The sequence below is a fragment of the Pseudophryne corroboree genome, chromosome 4 (assembly GCF_028390025.1).
Source record: "Pseudophryne corroboree isolate aPseCor3 chromosome 4, aPseCor3.hap2, whole genome shotgun sequence".
NCBI lineage: Eukaryota > Metazoa > Chordata > Amphibia > Anura > Myobatrachidae > Pseudophryne > Pseudophryne corroboree.
In genome coordinates, this window is record NC_086447.1 from 769803813 (window position 1) to 769825291 (window position 21479).

The 21479-nt window shown below is 46.4% G+C and overlaps 1 protein-coding gene across 2 annotated transcripts in view; it reads left to right on the forward strand.

Moving 5' to 3' along the window:
* PAPOLG (poly(A) polymerase gamma) overlaps positions 1–20359 on the forward strand; it is an 86997-nt gene extending 66638 nt beyond the window's left edge. Inside the window, exons 15-22 of one of the 2 annotated variants that reach the window (XM_063918218.1) lie at positions 14791–14900; positions 15039–15160; positions 15237–15412; positions 15499–15614; positions 16841–17064; positions 18096–18155; positions 18455–18514; positions 18771–20359. In XM_063918218.1, coding sequence (XP_063774288.1) covers positions 14791–14900; positions 15039–15160; positions 15237–15412; positions 15499–15614; positions 16841–17064; positions 18096–18155; positions 18455–18514; positions 18771–18869 — 967 coding nt within the window. In that variant the 3' untranslated portion in view covers positions 18870–20359. Of the gene's footprint in view, positions 1–14790; positions 14901–15038; positions 15161–15236; positions 15413–15498; positions 15615–16840; positions 17065–18095; positions 18156–18454; positions 18573–18770 lie in introns of both variants that reach the window. The other variant, XM_063918219.1, reaches the window with a different exon arrangement.
* Positions 20360–21479: the final 1120 nt, after the last annotated feature.

The window sequence follows — 21479 nt, forward strand, 5'->3', positions numbered from 1 at the left end:
AACACTTACATACAAAGGTTCAAATTCAAGATGGAGTCACTCAGAGCAGTGATAGCGAACCTGGAAGAAGGGGACTATATGGTGTCTCTGGACATCAAGGATGCTTACCTCCATGTCCCAATTTGCCCTTCTCACCAAGGGTACCTCAGGTTTGTGGTACAGAACTGTCATTATCAGTTTCAGACGCTGCCGTTTGGATTGTCCACGGCACCCCGGGTCTTTACCAAGGTAATGGCCGAAATGATGATTCTTCTTCGAAGAAAAGGCGTCTTAATTATCCCTTACTTGGACGATCTCCTGATAAGGGCAAGGTCCAGGGAACAGTTAGAGGTCGGAGTAGCACTATCTCAAGTAGTGCTACGACAGCACGGGTGGATTCTAAATATTCCAAAATCACAGCTGATTCCGACGTCACGTCTGCTGTTCCTAGGGATGATTCTGGACACAGTCCAGAAAAAGGTGTTTCTCCCGGAGGAGAAAGCCAGGGAGTTATCCGAGCTAGTCAGGAACCTCCTAAAACCAGGCCAAGTGTCAGTGCATCAATGCACAAGGGTCCTGGGAAAAATGGTGGCTTCGTACGAAGCGATTCCATTCGGCAGATTCCACGCAAGAACTTTCCAGTGGGATCTGCTGGACAAATGGTCCGGATCGCATCTTCAGATGCATCAGCGGATAACCCTGTCTCCGAGGACAAGGGTGTCTCTCCTGTGGTGGTTGCAGAGTACTCATCTTCTAGAGGGTCGCAGATTCGGCATTCAGGACTGGGTCCTGGTGACCACGGATGCCAGCCTGAGAGGCTGGGGAGCAGTCACACAGGGAAGAAATTTCCAGGGCTTGTGGTCAAGCATGGAAACGTCATTTCACATAAATATCCTGGAACTAAGGGCCATTTACAATGCCCTAAGTCAAGCAAGGCCTCTGCTTCAGGGTCAGCCGGTGTTGATCCAGTCGGACAACATCACGGCAGTCGCCCACGTAAACAGACAGGGCGGCACAAGAAGCAGGAGAGCGATGGCAGAAGCTGCAAGGATTCTTCCCTGGGCGGAAAATCATGTGATAGCACTGTCGGCAGTGTTCATTCCCGGAGTGGACAACTGGGAAGCAGATTTTCTCAGCAGACACGACCTCCACCCGGGAGTTCCACCCGGGAGAGTGGGGACTTCACCCAGAAGTCTTCCACATGATTGTGAACCGTTGGGAAAAACCAAAGGTGGACATGATGGCGTCCCGCCTCAACAAAAAACTAGACAGGTATTGCGCCAGGTCGAGGGACCCTCAGGCAATAGCGGTGGACGCTCTGGTAACACCGTGGGTGTACCAGTCAGTGTACGTGTTCCCTCCTCTGCCTCTCATACCCAAGGTACTGAGGATTATAAGACGGAGAGGAGTAAGAACTATACTCGTGGTTCCGGATTGGCCAAGAAGGACTTGGTACCCGGAACTTCAAGAGATGCTCACGGAGGATCCGTGGCCTCTACCTCTAAGAAGGGACCTGCTTTCAGCAAGGACCCTGTCTGTTCCAAGACTTACCGCGGCTGCGTTTGACGGCATGGCGGTTGAACGCCGGATCCTGAAGGAAAAAGGCATTCCAGATGAAGTCATTCCTACCCTGATCAAAGCCAGGAAGGATGTAACTGCACAACATTATCACCGTATTTGGAGGAAATATGTTGCGTGGTGCGAGGCCAGGAAGGCCCCGACAGAGGAATTTCAACTAGGTCGTTTCCTGCATTTCCTGCAAACAGGACTGTCCATGGGCCTAAAATTAGGATCCATTAAGGTTCAAATTTCGGCCTTGTCGATTTTCTTCCAGAAAGAATTGGCTTCAGTTCCTGAAGTCCAGACTTTTGTAAAGGGGGTACTGCATATACAGCCGCCCTTTGTGCCTCCAGTGGCACCCTGGGATCTCAATGTGGTTTTGGGATTCCTAAAATCTCATTGGTTCGAACCACTTGCCACAGTGGATTTAAAATATCTCACATGGAAAGTGGTAATGCTGTTGGCCCTGGCTTCAGCCAGGCGCGTATCAGAATTGGCGGCTTTATCCTATAAAAGCCCTTACCTGATATTTCTCTGACGTCCTAGTGGATGCTGGGACTCCGTCAGGACCATGGGGAATAGCGGCTCCGCAGGAGACAGGGCACAAAATTTTAAAAGTTTGACCACTAGGTGGTGTGTACTGGCTCCTCCCCCTATGACCCTCCTCCAAGCCTCAGTTAGGTTTTTGTGCCCGTCCGAGCAGGGTGCAATCTAGGTGGCTCTCCTAAAGAGCTGCTTAGAAAAAGTTTGTTAGGTTTTTTATTTTCAGTGAGTCCTGCTGGCAACAGGCTCACTGCAACGAGGGACTTAGGGGAGAAGAAGTGAACTCACCTGCGTGCAGGATGGATTTGCTTCTTAGGCTACTGGACACTAGCTCCAGAGGGACGATCACAGGTACAGCCTGGATGGGTCACCGGAGCCGCGCCGCCGACCCCCTTGCAGATGCCGAATAGAGAAGAGGTCCAGAAACCGGCGGCAGAAGACGTCTCAGTCTTCATGAGGTAGCGCACAGCACTGCAGCTGTGCGCCATTGCTCTCCGCATTCTTCACACCAGCGGTCACTGAGGGTGCAGGGCGCTGGGGGGGGCGCCCTGGGCAGCAATGTAATATACCTATTCTGGCTAAAATATATCACATATAGCCCCAGGGGCTATATGGATGTATTTAACCCCTGCCAGGTTCCAAAAAAAACGGGAGAAGAAGCCCGCCGAAAAGGGGGCGGGGCCTATTCTCCTCAGCACACAGCGCCATTTTCCTGCCCAGCTCCGCTGCGAGGAAGGCTCCCAGGACTCTCCCCTGCACTGCACTACAGAAACAGGGTAAAAACAGAGAGGGGGGGCACTTATTGGCGATATTTATAATATTTGAGCTGCTATAAAGGGAACACACTTATTAAGGTTGTCCCTATATATATTTATAGCGCTTGGGTGTGTGCTGGCAAACTCTCCCTCTGTCTCCCCAAAGGGCTAGTGGGGTCCTGTCTTCTATCAGAGCATTCCCTGTGTGTCTGCTGTGTGTCGGTACGTGTGTGTCGACATGTATGAGGACGATGTTGGCGTGGAGGCGGAGCAATTGCCTGTAATGGTGATGTCACCCCCTAGGGAGTCGACACCAGAATGGATGGCTTTGTTTATGGAATTACGGGATAGTGTCAGCACGCTACAAAAGTCGGTTGACGACATGAGACAGCTGGCAAACCAGTTAGTACCTGTCCAGGCGTCTCAGACACCGTCAGGGGCTGTAAAACGCCCTTTACCTCAGTCGGTCGACACAGACCCAGACACTGACACTGAATCCAGTGTCGACGGTGAAGAAACAAACGTATTTTCCAGTAGGGCCACACGTTATATGATCACGGCAATGAAGGAGGCTTTGCATATCTCTGATACTGCAAGTACCACAAAAAGGGGTATTATGTGGGGTGTGAAAAAACTACCGATAGTTTTTCCTGAATCAGAGGAACTGAATGAAGTGTGTGATGAAGCGTGGGTTACCCCAGATAGAAAACTGCTAATTTCAAAGAAGTTATTGGCATTATACCCTTTCCCGCCAGAGGTTAGGGCGCGCTGGGAAACACCTCCTAGGGTGGATAAGGCGCTCACACGCTTATCAAAGCAAGTGGCGTTACCGTCTCCTGATACGGCCGCCCTCATGATCCAGCTGATAGGAGGCTGGAGAATACATTAAAAAGTATATACACACATACGGTGTTATACTGAGACCAGCAATCGCCTCAGCCTGGATGTGCTGGCGTGGCTTGGTCGGAGTCACTGTCTGAAAATATTGATACCCTGGATAGGGACAGTATTTTACTGACTATAGAGCAGTTAAAGGATGCATTTCTTTATATGCGAGATGCACAGAGAGATATTTGCACTCTGGCATCAAGAGTAAGTGCGATGTCCATATCTGCCAGAAGAAGTTTATGGACGCGCCAGTGGTCAGGTGATGCGGATTCCAAACGACATATGGAAGTATTGCCGTATAAAGGGGAGGAATTATTTGGGGTCGGTCTATCGGATCTGGTGGCCACGGCAACGGCCGGAAAATCCACCTTTTTACCCCAGGTCACCTCCCAGCAGAAAAAGCCGCAGGCTTTTCAGCTGCAGTCCTTTCGTTCCTATAAGAACAAACGAGCAAAAGGACATTCCTATTTGCCCCGAGGCAAAGGAAAGGGTAAGAGACTGCAACAAGCAGCTCCTTCCCAGGAGCAGAAGCCCTCCCCGGCTTCTACAAAGGCGTCAGCATGACGCTGGGACCTTACAAGCAGACTCAGGGGCGGTGGGGGGTCGCCTCAAACATTTCAGCGCACAGTGGGCTCACTCGCAGGTGGACCCCTGGATCCTGCAGGTAGTATCTCAGGGTTACAGGTTGGAATTCGAGAAGTCCCCTCCTCGCCGTTTCCTAAAGTCTGCTTTGCCAACGTCTCCCTCCGACAGGGCGACGGTATTGGAGGCCATTCACAAGCTGTATTCTCAGCAGGTGATAGTCAAGGTACCCCTCCTACAACAGGGACAGGGGTATTACTCCACGCTAATTGTGGTACCGAAGCCGGACGGCTCGGTAAGACCGATTCTAAATCTAAAATCTCTGAACCTGTACATACAAAAATTCAAGTTCAAGATGGAGTCACTCAGAGCAGTGATAGCGAATCTGGAAGAAGGGGATTTTATGGTGTCCTTGGACATCAAGGATGCTTACCTTCATGTTCCAATTTGTCCTTCACACCAAGGGTACCTCAGGTTCGTGGTCCAAAACTGTCATTATCAGTTTCAGACGCTGCCGTTTGGATTGTCCACGGCACCCCGGGTCTTTACCAAGGTAATGGCCGAAATGATGATCCTTCTTCGAAGAGAAGGCGTCTTAATTATCCCTTACTTGGACGATCTCCTGATAAGGGCAAGATCCAGAGAACAGCTGGAGGTCGGAGTAGCACTAACCCAAGTAGTGCTCCAACAACACGGGTGGATTCTGAATTTTCCAAAATCCCAACTGATCCCGACGACACGTCTGTTGTTCCTAGGGATGATTCTGGACACTGTTCAGAAAAAGGTATTTCTTCCGGAGGAGAAAGCCAGGGAGTTATCCGATCTGGTCAGGAACCTCCTAAAACCAGGAAAAGTATCTGTGCATCAATGCACAAGAGTCCTGGGAAAAATGGTAGCTTCTTACGAAGCGATTCCATTCGGCAGATTCCATGCACGAACTTTTCAGTGGGATCTGCTGGACAAATGGTCCGGATCGCATCTGCAGATGCATCAGCGGATAAAATTGTCCACAAGGACAAGAGTGTCTCTGCTATGGTGGTTGCAGAGTGCTCATCTGTTAGAGGGCCGCAGATTCGGCATACAGAACTGGGTCCTAGTGACCACGGATGCCAGCCTGAGAGGCTGGGGAGCGGTCACACAGGGAAGAAACTTCCAGGGCGTGTGGTCAAGCCTGGAGACGTCTCTTCACATAAATATACTGGAGCTAAGAGCAATCTACAATGCTCTAAGCCTGGCAAAACCTCTGCTTCAGGGTCAGCCGGTGTTGATTCAGTCGGACAACATCACGGCAGTCGCCCACGTAAACAGACAGGGCGGCACAAGAAGCAGGAGGGCAATGGCAGAAGCTGCAAGGATTCTCCGCTGGGCAGAAAATCATGTGTTAGCACTGTCAGCTGTGTTCATCCCGGGAGTGGACAACTGGGAAGCAGACTTCCTCAGCAGACACGATCTGCACCCGGGAGAGTGGGGACTTCATCCAGAAGTCTTCCACATGATTGTGGTCCATTGGGAAAGACCAATGGTGGACATGATGGCGTCCCGCCTCAACAAAAAACTGGACTGGTATTGCGCCAGGTCAAGAGACCCTCAGGCAATAGCTGTAGACGCTCTGGTAACACCATGGGTGTACCAGTCAGTGTATGTGTTTCCTCCTCTGCCTCTCATACCAAAAGTACTGAGAATTATACGGCAAAGGGGAGTAAGAACGATACTCGTGGCTCCGGATTGGCCAAGAAGAACTTGGTACCCGGAACTTCAGGAGATGCTCACGGAAGATCCGTGGCCTCTACCTCTAAGACGGGACCTGCTTCAGCAGGGACCGTGTCTATTCCAAGACTTACCGCGGCTGCGTTTGACGGCATGGCGGTTGAACGCCGAATCCTAAGGGAAAAAGGCATTCCGGAAGAGGTCATCCCTACCCTGGTAAAAGCCAGGAAGGAGGTGACTGCACAACATTATCACCGCATTTGGAGAAAATATGTTGCGTGGTGTGAGGCCAGGAAGGCCCCGACGGAGGAATTTCAACTGGGTCGATTCCTACATTTCCTGCAAACAGGATTGTCTATGGGCCTCAAATTAGGGTCCATTAAGGTTCAAATTTCGGCCCTGTCGATTTTCTTCCAGAAAGAAATGGCTTCAGTTCCTTAAGTCCAGATTTTTGTAAAAGGAGTACTACATATACAGCCCCCGGTTGTGCCCCCAGTGGCACCGTGGGATCTTAATGTAGTTTTGGATTTTCTCAAATCCCATTGGTTTGAGCCACTCAAATCGGTGGATTTGAAATATCTTACATGGAAAGTAACCATGCTACTTTGAAAATATATATTTCAAGGACGGCTGGAGTCAGAAAATCTGACTCGCTGTTTATACTGTATGCACCCAACAAGCTGGGTGCTCCTGCTTCTAAGCAGACGATTGCTCGTTGGATTTGTAGCACAATTCAACTTGCACATTCTGTGGCAGGCCTGCCACAGCCTAAATCTGTCAAGGCCCATTCCACAAGGAAGGTGGGCTCATCTTGGGCGGCTGCCCGAGGGGTCTCGGCATTACAACTCTGCCGAGCAGCTACGTGGTCAGGGGAGAACACGTTTGTAAAATTCTACAAATTTGATACCCTGGCTAAGGAGGACCTGGAGTTCTCTCATTCGGTGCTGCAGAGTCATCCGCACTCTCCCGCCCGTTTGGGAGCTTTGGTATAATCCCCATGGTCCTGACGGAGTCCCAGCATCCACTAGGACGTCAGAAAATAAGATTTTACTTACCGATAAATCTATTTCTCGTAGTCCGTAGTGGATGCTGGGCGCCCATCCCAAGTGCGGATTGTCTGCAATACTTGTACATAGTTATTGTTACAAAAAAATCGGGTTGTTATTGTTGTGAGCCGTCTGTTCAGAGGCTCCTACGTTTGTCATACTGTTAACTGGGTTCAGATCACAAGTTGTACGGTGTGATTGGTGTGGCTGGTATGAGTCTTACCCGGGATTCAAAATCCTTCCTTATTGTGTACGCTCGTCCGGGCACAGTATCCTAACTGAGGCTTGGAGGAGGGTCATAGGGGGAGGAGCCAGTACACACCACCTAGTGGTCAAACTTTTAAAATTTTGTGCCCTGTCTCCTGCGGAGCCGCTATTCCCCATGGTCCTGACGGAGTCCCAGCATCCACTACGGACTACGAGAAATAGATTTATCGGTAAGTAAAATCTTTTTTTCATTCGGATAGGGCGGAATTGAGGACTCGCCCTCAATTTCTCCCTAAGGTGGTTTCAGCGTTTCACCTAAACCAACCTATTGTGGTGCCTGCGGCTACTGGGGACTTGGAGGATTCCAAGTTACTGGATGTAGTCAGGCCCTGAAAATATATGTTTCCAGGACGGCTGGAGTCAGGAAATCTGATTCGCTGTTTATATTGTATGCACCCAACAAGCTGGGTGCTCCTGCTTCTAAGCAGACTATTGCTCGTTGGATTTGTAGTACAATTCAGCTTGCACATTCTGTGGCAGGCCTGCCACAGCCAAAATCTGTAAAAGCCCATTCCACTAGGAAGGTGGGCTCATCTTGGGCGGCTGCCCGAGGGGTCTCGGCTTTACAACTTTGCCGAGCAGCTACTTGGTCAGGGGCAAACACGTTTGCTAAATTCTACAAATTTGATACCCTGGCTGAGGAGGACCTGGAGTTCTCTCATTCGGTGCTGCAGAGTCATCCGCACTCTCCCGCCCGTTTGGGAGCTTTGGTATAATCCCCATGGTCCTTACGGAGTTCCCAGCATCCACTAGGACGTCAGAGAAAATAAGAATTTACTTACCGATAATTCTATTTCTCCTAGTCCGTAGTGGATGCTGGGCGCCCATCCCAAGTGCGGATTGTCTGCAATACTTGTACATAGTTATTGTTGCCAAAAATTCGGGTTTTTGTTGTAGTGAGCCATCTGTTCTGGAGGCTCCTCATGTTATCATACTGTTAACTGGGTTTAGATCACAAGTTATATGGTGTGATTGGTGTGGCTGATATGAGTCTTACCCGGGATTCAAAATCCTTCCTTATTGTACGCTCGTCCGGGCACAGTATCTTAACTGAGGCTTGGAGGAGGGTCATAGGGGGAGGAGCCAGTGCACACCAGGTAGTCCTAAAGCTTTTACTTTTGTGCCCAGTCTCCTGCGGAGCCGCTATTCCCCATGGTCCTTACGGAGTTCCCAGCATCCACTACGGACTACGAGAAATAGAATTATCGGTAAGTAAATTCTTATTTTTTCATTTTTACTTTTAGATTTTTACTTTTTCCTTTTGCACTTAGCACATCCCTTCCCAGTTTCTGTAAAAACATGGGTCCGGGATAGTGCCGCTGCACGGAGAGCATGGCGTGTCGGTCCTCACAAAGAGCACCCTCACAGCCACACACAGCCCACTGCCTACTGCAAAAGCTGGACGGAGCTTACAGATAGAAGCCCCGTCGCAGCCATGAACTGAAGAGCTGGACGGAGCTTACAGATAGAAGCCCCGTCGCAGCCCTTCCTACAACAAGGTATGCTGGGAGGAACGGGGCGGTCAGCGCAGGCTGCCGCCCCGCTGTGTGGGGTCCGTGTTGTCATGCCGCCCGCACCCGCCGCTCATACAGCCGCTCCGTCCGGCCGCCCCAGACGCTCCGTCAGCGCTGTATTGCAAGATGCCAGCGCTGAGAGGGGATCCGCCGCAGCTCGGCTAGCGAGGCCGGAAGTCGCTACGCGCCGCTCCGGCCAGCCGACCTCCGCTGCTCTGCAATAAGTGTCCCTCGCCTCCCTGCAATGAGCTTCCCGGCAACGCTCCCCGCTGAGACACAGCGCTACAGGGAGTACAGGGGGAAGGGGGGGGGGACATGGCTGATTACATAAAGGGGAGGAATAGCCTGTATGACAGGCTGCCATATCTATAGGTGGTATTAATAGAGAGCCTCTATTAATCTGCAGTCAGGAGGCATGTATTGTAACCTGCCTGTGATTATCACTGTATAATAGACTATTGAGCCTATATTAAAACTGGAGGTATGTATTGTAACCTGTACTGTGATTATCAGTGTAAGCATGGCATGGGGGCCATTTTAACCATGCTTCCTGTTTTCTTCCTGTTTCTAATTCCAGAACGTTCCTGCCCTACATCTCTACTCCACCGGAATCGCAGGGGTGTAAGTGGGAATTTTTGCTTCAGGTTTTATATAGGCTGGCCATGTGAATGCACTTCGGCCATATATATATGTATATTACACACCTTAAGTAACACTTTTACTCAGTCGTGCAAGTCTCTGTCTTTGTTTATTGGGTTGTCTGTCTGCATAATGAGTACGGCACCAGCAAAGACTAAAAAGGAAGTTTTACTGCAATGTCTGTACATGAATCTACCACATGTTCCGTATGTATTGTAGGTTTCCACTCCGGAACCCGGTTTCATTCCTATGTTATGCAAATGTAATGGCTGGGTTGCAATTAGAATTGGCCACCGTTCGACACGAGCGGCAAGATCCGAGTCTCGGAGAAGACCGCCAAATCTAACGGAGGAGTCTCAGCCGTTGCAAAAGTCCAACTTCACTTTGGGTAACAGGGTATTAATTTAATTGGTCTTATAATTTAACCGTTTCTGCTATGTTGCAGTCTGACAATTCTATGCCAAACCTCACGGCGTTAAATAAGGGTGAGGAGGGCACATTAGACCAGCAGTCAGTCAGTGCGGTTTTTGACAGCCCAGACATTGATAATGACCAGTGCGTCAGTCTCTGAAGTTTACAGAGACTAAGGAGCCTTTAACATATAATCAGTCGTATTTACTAAACGACAGATCTCCAATGGGCTTCTTATTTAGGATATCTTACTAAGATGTTAGTAGAAATAAGCGAATAACCCATTCTATACCTCACAGATTTAAGTCTATTTACCCGTTTCCACACAGTGACATCTACATTGGAGAATCCGCCATTGGTGGATTCGTCTGTGTCAAACCTTATAAAGACCCTTCAGACGTAAGATAGATTTGGGTCACTAAGGCGCTCTTTGTATGGGAACAATGACGATCACGTTATACTTATCGTTAATCAAATCTGAGAAGCTGCTGAGTATCTATGTACAGCTTCTGCTGCCGGCTGTTATCTCGCTTCTCGCTTTTCATCGTCGCTAGTTACAGCACGACAAGTTCTCTGGCTGCGTTCTTCGCAAGCGGAGTCAGAGGTCAAAAGAATACGGTGGCCAGAAGTTGTTTGGTCCTAAAATTGACAAATGCATTTCTCAGGCCAAGGCGGGGGGGGGGGGGGGGGGGCAGGGCAGTCAGTCAGTCTAGTTTCCTGCCATTGCCTCCACCGGTACCAAGACGGAAATACTCTGGTCCGGCGTTCAAATCCTTTAGACTTCAGTCCTGTCAAGGCTGTGGTACAGCCACGCCTTGTAACGCCAGGGCGCTAAAGTCACCAACAAGCCAGTGGCTTGACGGGCTCCCAGGCCATTTCGGATTTCCAATTGTGGGAGCACGTCTTCAGACGTTACATTTGCCGGGATTCCAGACATCCACTGATGGATGTATCCGCTATTTAGTGTTAAAAGAAAGCTGTCTCCCGTCACTGCGTTTTTTCAAGAAATGACTGCCTCTGTCGGACGACAAGAAGGCGTTTTGGCAGGTTGCCATTCAGTCTCTGCTGGATTCAGCAGTTTTTAATTCCAGGCCTGGTACACCAACAAGGTTAGGGTTATTATTCACGTCTGTTTGTGGTACCGAAGCCGGAGGGCTCCGTCACAGTCTCAATCAGTAAGTCACTTACTACAGATTGAAGATGGAATTTCTGCGGTCAGTATTTGCAGATTTGGAGCCACAAGATTGCATGATTGCGTTTGATCTCCGGGATGCGTACTTACACATTCCGGTTTGGTCACCTCATCAGAGGTTCTTGCGTTTTGCAATACGCCACAACCATTAACAGTTTCAGGCTCTACCGTTTGGCCTCTCGTCAGCGCCTCGGGTATTCACCAAAGTGATGTTTGTGATGATAGCTCATTTCAGATCTCTGGCAGTGACAATCGTTCCGTACTTAGACGATCTGCTCATAAGAGCTCCGTCTCGACAGATGCTCTTCCTACTTGCGCTGCTAACGTACACCACGGTTGCAGTGTCAACTTCAAGAAATCGCATCTAATTCCGTCTCAACGACTTCAATTCCTAGGTATGATTCCAAATACGGTAAATCAAAGAATTTACCTACTACACCAGAAAGTACAGATTATACGCCATCTGGTACAATTAGTGCTCAAGCCACGCACACTATCGGTACATTTGTGTATTCGCCTATTAGGAACAATGGTGGTGGCTTTCGAAGCGCTTCAGTTCGGAGGTTTTCACTCGCGTCCATTTCAACAGCAGTGGTCGCCCTTGCATGGGCAGATTCCCCACAGGGTGAGGTTGTCGCCAGGGGCGACGGTGTCTCTACTCTGGGCGAGAGTCTCAGAAGTTGGGGGAGTTGTAGTCTAAAATGGTCAGCGACAGAGTCTCTAGGCGGATCACGACAGATTGCTGTCTATAAATGTCCTGGAACTCCGTGCAATTTACAATGCACTACATGCTTCGCTCTCAGACTGTCCAAGTGCAGTCACACAACACGACGGCAGTCGCATACATCAACAACCAGGGAGGAACGAGAAGCCGCATGGCAATGCGGGAAGTAGCTCGAATCCTCAATTGCCCAGAATACCACCAGGTGATATTGTCGACTGGGTTCATTCCGAGAGTGGACAACTGCGAGGCGGATGATCTCAACCTCGGGATTTTCATCCAGGAGACTGGGCATTAAATCCAGAGGTGTTTCACATGTTGGTCCACAGGTGGGGTTACCCTCAGGTGGACCTGATGGCACCTCGCCACAATTACTAACGCCCTAGTATGTGTCCAGAACGAGAGATCCAAGGGCAGTGGCGGTGGATGCTCTCACAATCGCGTGGCCGTACAGCCTCGTGTATCTGTTTTTGCCGTTTTCCGCTGCTCTCTCAGTTGCTTAAACGGATCAAAAGAGTCTGTCACAATCATACTAGTGATATCTCATTGGTCTCGGAGAGCTTGGTTCTCGGATCTCCGCGGACTACTCGCAGACGATCCTTGCCCGCTCCTACTACGTCCAGACCTGTTACAACAGGGTCCGTTCTTTTACCCCGATTTAGCGCAGCTGCGTTTGACGGGGTGGCTGTTGAGACCGCCCTCTTAAGAAGAGAGGGCATTACAGTATCTGTTATACCAACCATGTTACGAGCTAGGAAGCCGGTTACGGCAGCTCATTATTACAGAATTTGGCGTGCTTATATAGGTTGGTGTGAAGCTCGGAAGTTTCCGACATCATCTTTCAAGTTATCCCGTCTTTTGTTATTTTTGCAGACGGGGTTAGATGGAGGACTGCATTTATCTACACTAAAGGTGCAGGTATCTGCGTTGTCAATTTATTTTCAAAGACGACTGGCTCTATTGCCGTCGGTACACGCTTTTCTACAAGGTGTCCTCAGAGTACAGCCTCCAGTCATTCCACCTACAGCGCCATGGGACTTGAATCTGGTTTTACATTTATTACAGTCTTCATATTTTGAACCCTTACAGCAAGTGGATATAAAGTTTCTCACTTGGAAAACAATTTTTTCTTCTAGCCTTAGCTTCGGCAAGGCGTGTTTCAGATTTGGGTGCCTTGTCATGCAAGCTACCGTATTTGGTGTTTCCTGATGACAGAGCGGAACTTCGGACGAATCCCGCTTTCTTACCAAAGGTAGTGTCATCTTTTCAATCAATCAACCAATAGTAGTTCCTGTGTTGACAGCACATTCTGGAACTCTGAATGTGGTACGCGCATTACGCGTTTGTGTCCCGAACGTCTACAGTTCGTAATACGGATACGTTGTTTGTTCTCTATGATGCTGCCAAGTGGGGTTGGCCAGCTTCTCAGCAGACCTTATCCAGATGGATAAAACTGACTCTACGTCAGGCTTACCTTAAGGCTAGGTTACAGTCGCCTACATCAGTAATAGCTCATCCCACAGGTTCTGTGGGAACTTCATGGCCAGCTGGTCGGGGAGCTTCTACGACGCAGCTTTGCCGTGCGGCTACATGGTCTTCAGTGCACACGTTTGTGCGCTTTTACAAGTTTGATACGTTTGCGGCATCAGCATCTAGCTTTGGCCGCCTAGTGTTACAGGTGTCAAACAGCTCTCCCGCCCACGGGGGAAGCTTTGGTACGTCCCAAGAGTACTCCAGTGACCCCTAGTGGATGAAAAAGAAAATAGGATTTTGGTACTTACCAGGTAAATCCTTTTCTTTGAATCCATAGGGGGCACTGGACGCCCACCCAGAGCAGTTTTACCTGGTTTGTATTAAGCTCAGGGGATCTTATGGTAACACATTTTCACCGACTGGTTCAAATTATAAGGTTCTATCGGTTATGGTGTCAACTGTTTAGTTGTCAGTAACGTTATGTGTCAACTTTATTGTTGTCCGTTATGTTATATGTAATTCTCCATTGTCAACCTCTCTATAGTTCCTGTTCGGCTCAGTAAAAAACACTGAGGTACTCGGGGATATGGAGGGGTGGAGAGTTCTAAATTTAAATATTCAGTGCCCTGTTTCCTGCGGAAGCCGTCCATATCCCAAGAGTACTCCAGTGCCCCCTATGGATTCAAAGAAAAGGATTTACCTGGTAAGTACCAAAATCCTATTTTTTTTTTTTTGCCTTGCGATATGGTCTTCACGGGCACACGCATTGCAAGTGACACCACACACGGTGCGATTTGAACTAGCCGTGATGCTATTTGAAATAGCATGCAATAATTGCACCATATGTGGGCTCCATTAGACCCTCCAGCACATTTATAGTATTAGGTTTCCACATAAGCTAGCTTTTTAGACTGGTCCCGAATCTTATATCCTCAGTGTAACAGTATCTTTTCTGAAATGCAACGTTACGTTTGAAAATGTCATATAACCAATTCTATTAGGAAGTTTCCTTTTCACTCGATACTAATACTACTATGCAGCAATAACTTAGTATTCCAAAGCACATAGCAGCATATTACGGATTCATATCCTTTGGACTTCTGTTTGTATTTCAAAGTGCCTAACTAGCTTTGTGACCCCAATCGTAGTAGCTTACAGCACAGCTGCAATCAGCGTGTTAGTTTATGCAAGCTGAAAGCGCTAATTCCCTTTCAATATCAGAAGCAGCACGACATGCAATCAGTTTTTAGTTATAGCTCCAAATATATGGATTACTATAAGCTACTATAAGCCAGAAGTAGCATTCATGTAGTAAAGCAGTATACTTATACTACCATCCGTTTCTCAGCAGTGTAGAGCAATCCACCTGTCCTATTTCTGTGCCATCAGTTAGTCCTAGCATGGTCTCACCAGACCTATTTTCTCCAGCGACCAGGTCCTCATGTTTCTTGATTCGGTTTAGCAAAATGTGAACTGTTGCATTTCAAACATTTTTTTTTTTTTTTCCTCCTAGTAACGAGTATATGTCTATGTGGCTTCTTGGAATAATCTTCAAGAAGGTGGAGAATGCTGAAAGTGTTAACATTGATCTAACACTTGATATACAGTTATTCACCGATACAGGTCTGTTATTTCTTTGCATCTTTCTGGCTATTGTGTTAAAAAAAAAAAAAAATCCTAACCCAACTGAGGCATTGCTGGGAAAACGGATTCTTAGCTAGTGAAACTTTACACTTACGTTCTTAATTTTCTGCCCATCAGTTTATAGGCAGGCCAATAACATAAACATGCTTAAAAAGGGGATGAAGATTGAAGCAACGCACGTAAGGAAGAAACAGCTCCACCAGTACCTTCCTCCGGAAGTTCTACAGAAGAGGAAGAAGGTGAATTATTTGTCAGTTGTTCTGTCGTGACTTTGAATTTTAAATGATCTACTAAAGTCTGTAAATTCTTCCGTAGCAAAGTGTCCCGGATATCAACCGCTCATCTTCAGGTCTCTTATCCAAACGTTCGTCGCTGGATGGCAACTGTCTGGACAGCTCCAGAGATACGGACACCGGAACACCTTTTGAGTCTCCTACATCTTGTGTCAAAAAGTCTAGAACAAGTAGCCCTACTTTACCAGATGGGAACAGGTCAGAGTAACTGCCTCTCCATTTTATTTTATTCATGGAGTCGGTGATTTTGTAAATAAATGTCAAAGCATTGTTCTTTAATTTAGGATGCCTGTATCAGAGAGTACCCCAGCAAATTTGTTTCCTTCAACACACAAATCAGCGAATGCATCTGTGCCTTCAGAAACTACTCAAGGACAGTCTATTCCTGTTATTGGTGCAAGTAAGCATTTTACTAATTTCTTAGTAGATTTTTTTTTTTTTTTTTTTCAGATTTCTTCACTGAATGTTTTTTTTTTTGTTTTTTGTAGTTTTTGTTATGGAATACAAGTGTGGTACAATGAAAATTGAGTTTATAGTTGTAGCTAACCTCTTGAACATTTCAAAAGTGAAAGCAGCACCATGTGGTAGTTTACTACTTTGCGTATTGGGAATGGGTATTAGGGGAGCAGAACTTCTGTTTAGGAAGAACCCACTAATGGAAACAAAACAAAAAAAAAATCATAAGCCCATTTAAGTATGTCAAACCTAATCACCATTCCGCCATATTTGTCAGAAAACTCAACCGCCTCAGTCTTAAACTGTTTGCATTCACATAAGTGAGAAAAGCTACAGTTCTTATAGGCACATTAGCTCAAGTAGGTGCCCTTGTTGAGTGCTCCTGTAAGTACATATACAAAGGTCCTTAGTCAGTGTTATGTTGTCTCAGAGCACATGCAGGTGTGCGTAACTCCTCCTTGCACATGTCCGTATTTGGGAATGTTCTACTCTATGGATATAGATCTGGCTTACTTGTGCAGAGTAGTAGCTGCCATTTCATAACAACCTTCGGTACCATGGACCAGCTTCAGATATTGGCGCTAATGCAGTCGTATCGGTTTTCTTACGTAGTTGCCATGGTAAAATATGGTAATGTTTCTGGAACCACTCCCCGATACTGCCCCCAAACAGTTACTGACAATCGCTATGCAAAGAAATCCTTGCTGTGAGTAGCATTGCTAAGGTATCTTGGCAAATACACAGTGAGATAGTCAGCCGATAATGACCCTACTCTGTAAATGTCTGAATTCTGTCCATATCTGAATGAGGCCATATCTGCAGTTGTAGCACTTCAATGCACCCAGTTATACACAAGATAATCCAGCAAGCCTCACACTGGGGCAAATCCTAACATTCTTTGGTTTAACTGTTCATAGACAGGCAATGAGACTGACTCTCCACCAGTTGCTGTCTGTACTCTGGGTTGCACAGGGCCATTTTCTTGCTACCAGTGCAAAAGTTTTGGTCTTCCGTTTCTTGTCCAAAGCCAGACCATTCATGTGGAAGTTTGCATTGCCTACCCACTGTACAAGAAGGTTGTTTTTTTTGTTTTTAACTTGATGGTGCAGCATCTCTGTAAAACAAGACTTAGTGATAACTTTCTATTTTTTATTTTTTTTCCTCCTTTAGATACAGATCCTGCCATAGTAATAAAAAAGCTGATCCAATCTGGCTTCACCATCCCAACAGTTGTAGGACTTAATGTTGTTCCACAGCTTGTGTCTCCACCTAACCTCTCCCCGGAGCATCACCAGAATGGATTGGAAAGTATCAGCCCTAGAAGTGCTGCTGCTAAAAGGACTCATCCGCCAAGCTTGGAAACTTCTCCAAAGCGAACAAAGGACGCTGAAAAGGTTTGAATGCTCTTTAGTATAAATGGAGACCATTCAAGAACCCGTGTTTACATTCCAGCTGGGATTTGGAATCTTCCTTATGATATATAAGCGGGGCACATTACCAAACTGCTCCTCAGTTTTACAGAGATTACTTATTACAGAGATCTGCCACACAAGCAAAGAGGGGTACAGTGGCTGAGGGATAAACGGCTTTCTTTTTTTTTTTTTTAAATCAAAGAATGATGGCCCAAGTTTCTTGCATTTTCAGTGCATTGGCAGAACATGTGCCACCGCATATATACCCAAAAAGGAGCAGATGCATAGATTACAAATCCTGTGAATTGGGGTCAGAGTTTTAAAAAGGCTTACTCCCACCATCTATGACGTGCTCAAACAGGAGGCAGTGCACTAATGAGAAAGTATTCCCTTCCAGTTGCCAGGCAAGGTCCTCACATGCAGGTGTCTGTGGCATTTGAGTGTGCTTTGTATTGTAGTGCTAAAGTGTTTGGTTTTATATGGCACTCCCAAGAAATATTAAATCCATAAACAATTAGGCAACTTGCATAAAGGTTGCAAAAGTAGAGTAAAATCACATTACAAGGCAATTTGCTGTGTTTTGCAGCCCTCTGAATCTCCTGCTAGTTTAGATTGTCCTGTAGTCGGGCTAAGCTGCAAATTACTAGCCTATTGCATCACTTTCTGGCGTACATAGGTTATATGAATAGAAAACTATACAGAAGTCTGTCCTAATTGTGGCTTTGTGTAGATTGTTGAGAGTAATGTATGCTTCTCTGGATGGTTGAAGGAGAACAGGGTTTTCAACTAGTTATTTCATTTTTATTTGTTAATCTTTTTTTTTTTTTATGCCCTCTTAACAGAATATCCTAGGTGGCCCATTTTATGTTTTATCTGATCAGGTTCTGTCCCCAGATGTTGCACCTACCACCCTTGCCATATGTATGCCACATTTTTGTTCTCCGCTTTGCTTCACACAAAGCCAGTGCCTATTGTTGGTGTTTTCGTAATGGCTAATAAACTATATTCTCTAGCTCCTAGGTATATCGGAGTCTGTCTTTGAACAGCCTGAAATGGAGAAAATCCCAACTGTGGTAAGTTGTGCACTATACACGCTTTAGCCAGAATTATTGTGGAAATCATATTACATATGCATTACATATGACATTAAATATAAAAACAAAATACAGAACATTGTAAGTTTTCATAATATCTTGTCAACAACATCCTCCTGACAAGCAATAAAATAGTTTCATAAGAAGTGGTATTCCAGGGGATTTGTGGAGGCATGGTGGGGTTAAGTATAGTGTAACCAAGCAGTGAAATGTTACAAGTAACTGACATTATGTATGCTAGCTTAGCTGTGCTGTCTCTTCCTTTTTTTCTGCTTTAGGAAAGAATAGGTGCTGTAGAAGCCATGCCAATTCCTACTATTGACCGCTCTAGATCACAGGTACTATCCATGAAATCTGTGTATTCACATTGGTGAAGTTCCTGTGAATCATCACAAGGTAACTTACGGGTGCACATAGAAGTACATGGTGCTAAACATTGAGCTTTGTCAAACTCACATTTGCGATATTTAAATCTAAATACATTTTTATCGTTCTGTGTTAGCTCTCATGCTGTAACTAGACTTCATGTTTTTTAATGTAATTATACAATCCATTCATAATGTTAACATCCACCTGATGTTTATCTGTTTATAGAGGCTACCCAGTAAAGAGCTGCCAGATGCATCTTCTCCTGTGCCAACCAGTAATATTCGGGTCATTAAAAATTCTATCAGACTAACTCTTAACCGGTAACTACATCACATAAGGTGTAAGGCAGTAGCTGAGCAGCTCAGTGTTGTGTGGTCACTGCATGTATGTTTGTATAGAAACCTGTATTGTATGTATGAATCATTAACTGTGTAAACTAAAAACTGTTGCAGAATATTATTGATGTTAATCCACTTCATACCCTAAAAATGTATACTGCCATTATATTCTACATACAATTTTTATACACTTTTAGAATGTCTGTGTAAAATATTCAAAGAAAAAGAAAAAAAAAGTAAGGATTTTGGTCTCTTGATCGCTCTATCTAGCTCTCAATCTGTCTCACTGTCCTTTCAGTCAGTGTATCTTGAGTTGAAAATACTTTAAAAATGGGGGGAGGTGGGGGGGGATTGGTCTTATTTGATGATGAGACCACGTACTGTTTTGTATTACCTCTTGTCTACCTGTTTTTGCATTCATTCCTAGATTGTATTACAAAAAGTATTTCTTGACCTTACCTCACTTCCTGTCTGGGGAAGAGATTTCTCCTGGACTTGGCAAATAAATGCAGAGCCTTGTGTTTCTCAGGCTTGTGAAGCTTTCAGCTCTGCTTGCAATGCAAACTTAATGGTTTTCACTGCAGTCTGGAAAACTAGATACTGAACTGTCTCCTGTGGAGACATAATGTATGCGAACATTTATTGTCAAGCTTATATTTACATATATCCCTAGTTTACCTTAATTTATCAGAGTAATTAGTATATAATCTTTTTATTAAAGTCCACAATTTCTATACTTTAGTACGATCAGAATACATGCCACAGGTGGATATTACAACCAATATCAACTACTCCTTTTCTACATCTGCGTTCATCTCCCTCCTCTGACCACTCAAGGTAGACCATTTAGCCTGTATTCAGTGGCCAGACTTTAGTGGTCACTCTGTTTAGCTGTACTCATACCTGAGAATTACAGTACAGCAACACTGCAGACTTTCCTGCGCCCTAATCTGGGGTGTAAGAAAAAACCTGCATAACAGTGGCTGCAAGGTGCCAGAGAGATGAGTTGACCACCACTACCTCGCCACCATTAATACTCATTGAATTACCGCCATTGAGTACCACCAAGTGGACGTGACCTTAGATATGCCTGATTACTAGTGGAAGTAAACTACTATATAAGCAATAAATAATTGTATGAGAAGCCTCTCCACAAAGGCATACAGAAACATGTTAACCGCTTATTGGTGATGGACAGACAAACTCAGTTGGGTGGTTGCGCCACATTGGAAACTGGTGTTCTCCACTACTTGCCTCAGGAATTTAATGTTTAATCTTTATACATTTATTTTTTACTAGTACTTTATTCAGTCACTTTGTTTAGCAAAGCATGTGTTTGGTTTATGCAGACTTACTAGGTTATACAACTGCTGTATTGTTAAATGCACTGTTTTGTAATAAGCAATGGATGCAAACTATTTTTGTATGTAATATTTCCACAGTTTCAAACACAGAAATAAAAACATACTCTCCCCCTGTGCTGTGTCGTCATTTGTCATGGGATGGGGAAGTGTTACATTTTCTAATGTTCTGTTGGAGTGGTGGCCAGAGTCAATAGCGATTGACGCAGCTTGCAGCAGCCAATAAGGTGGGGCAGGGTTGGCTGGAGGTGGGGGGGCAGTTCGACGGACAGCAGGCCCAAGACTGGTGTGCATAGCATTAACTGCAGCCGCCTGCTGCACTGAGTCTACTGTTGGACCTGCCATGGCTGAGGACAAGGAAGGACTGGGAGCTCCAGTCTGAGAGGTTAGTCTTTATTGGGTAGGAGGAGGGGCTGAGGCAATTTTAATATAGATTTTATTTCTTTTTCATCCACTAGGGATCACTGGAGTACTCTAGGGATATGGACGGTTCCACAGGAACTAGGCACTGAATAGTTAAACTTTGACTATACCTCCCCTCCATATCCCAGAGTACCTCAGTGTTTTTTCGGTGCTCACCGAGACTAGGCTTGTGGAACTTTATCCACAATTACTGAATTTTTTGATTTTTTTTTTTGGAATCCCTTTCCCCCTTCCAAGAAGGCGAGGGTCTGGGATAGTGAAAGCTGCTGAAGCAGCTGTGGGTGTCGGACCTCTCTAGAAGAGCTCCCTCACTACCACGTGCAGGACTCCTGCAGTAAAAGGCTGACAGTGCTTACAGAGAAGCCCCGTCATTGCCCTCACCACAGGGTCCAGGTATGTTGAACGGGGCGGTCAGCCCGCTGTGTGGGATACTGTGTGTGTGGCCGCCGGCTGCTGACTTCAGCCGCCGCTTCCAGCGCCGCTGTTTATGCTGTGTCCCCCGCCGCTCTGAGCCACGCCGGCCACGTTGATTTATGCATAGGCCGCTCCTCGGCTCTATGCAGCGCGCTCCCCGGCCCTCGATGCGGCTTCCGGCTCTCTCTCCACCATAGCCCGACTTCGTGTATAGAGACGGTACACGGAGCACGGGGGGGCACACAAATGAGAGTTTTTGTAAAAGGCAGGCTCCATAGCCTAGTGAGTTACTTTGCTGCCACAGTGATGTTCCCTGCACACAGAAATGTCAGGGTCACTGGATAAAATCTCATGTTCCACTCTTGTTGATAAAAGAAGTATGTTTCTAGAATACAGCA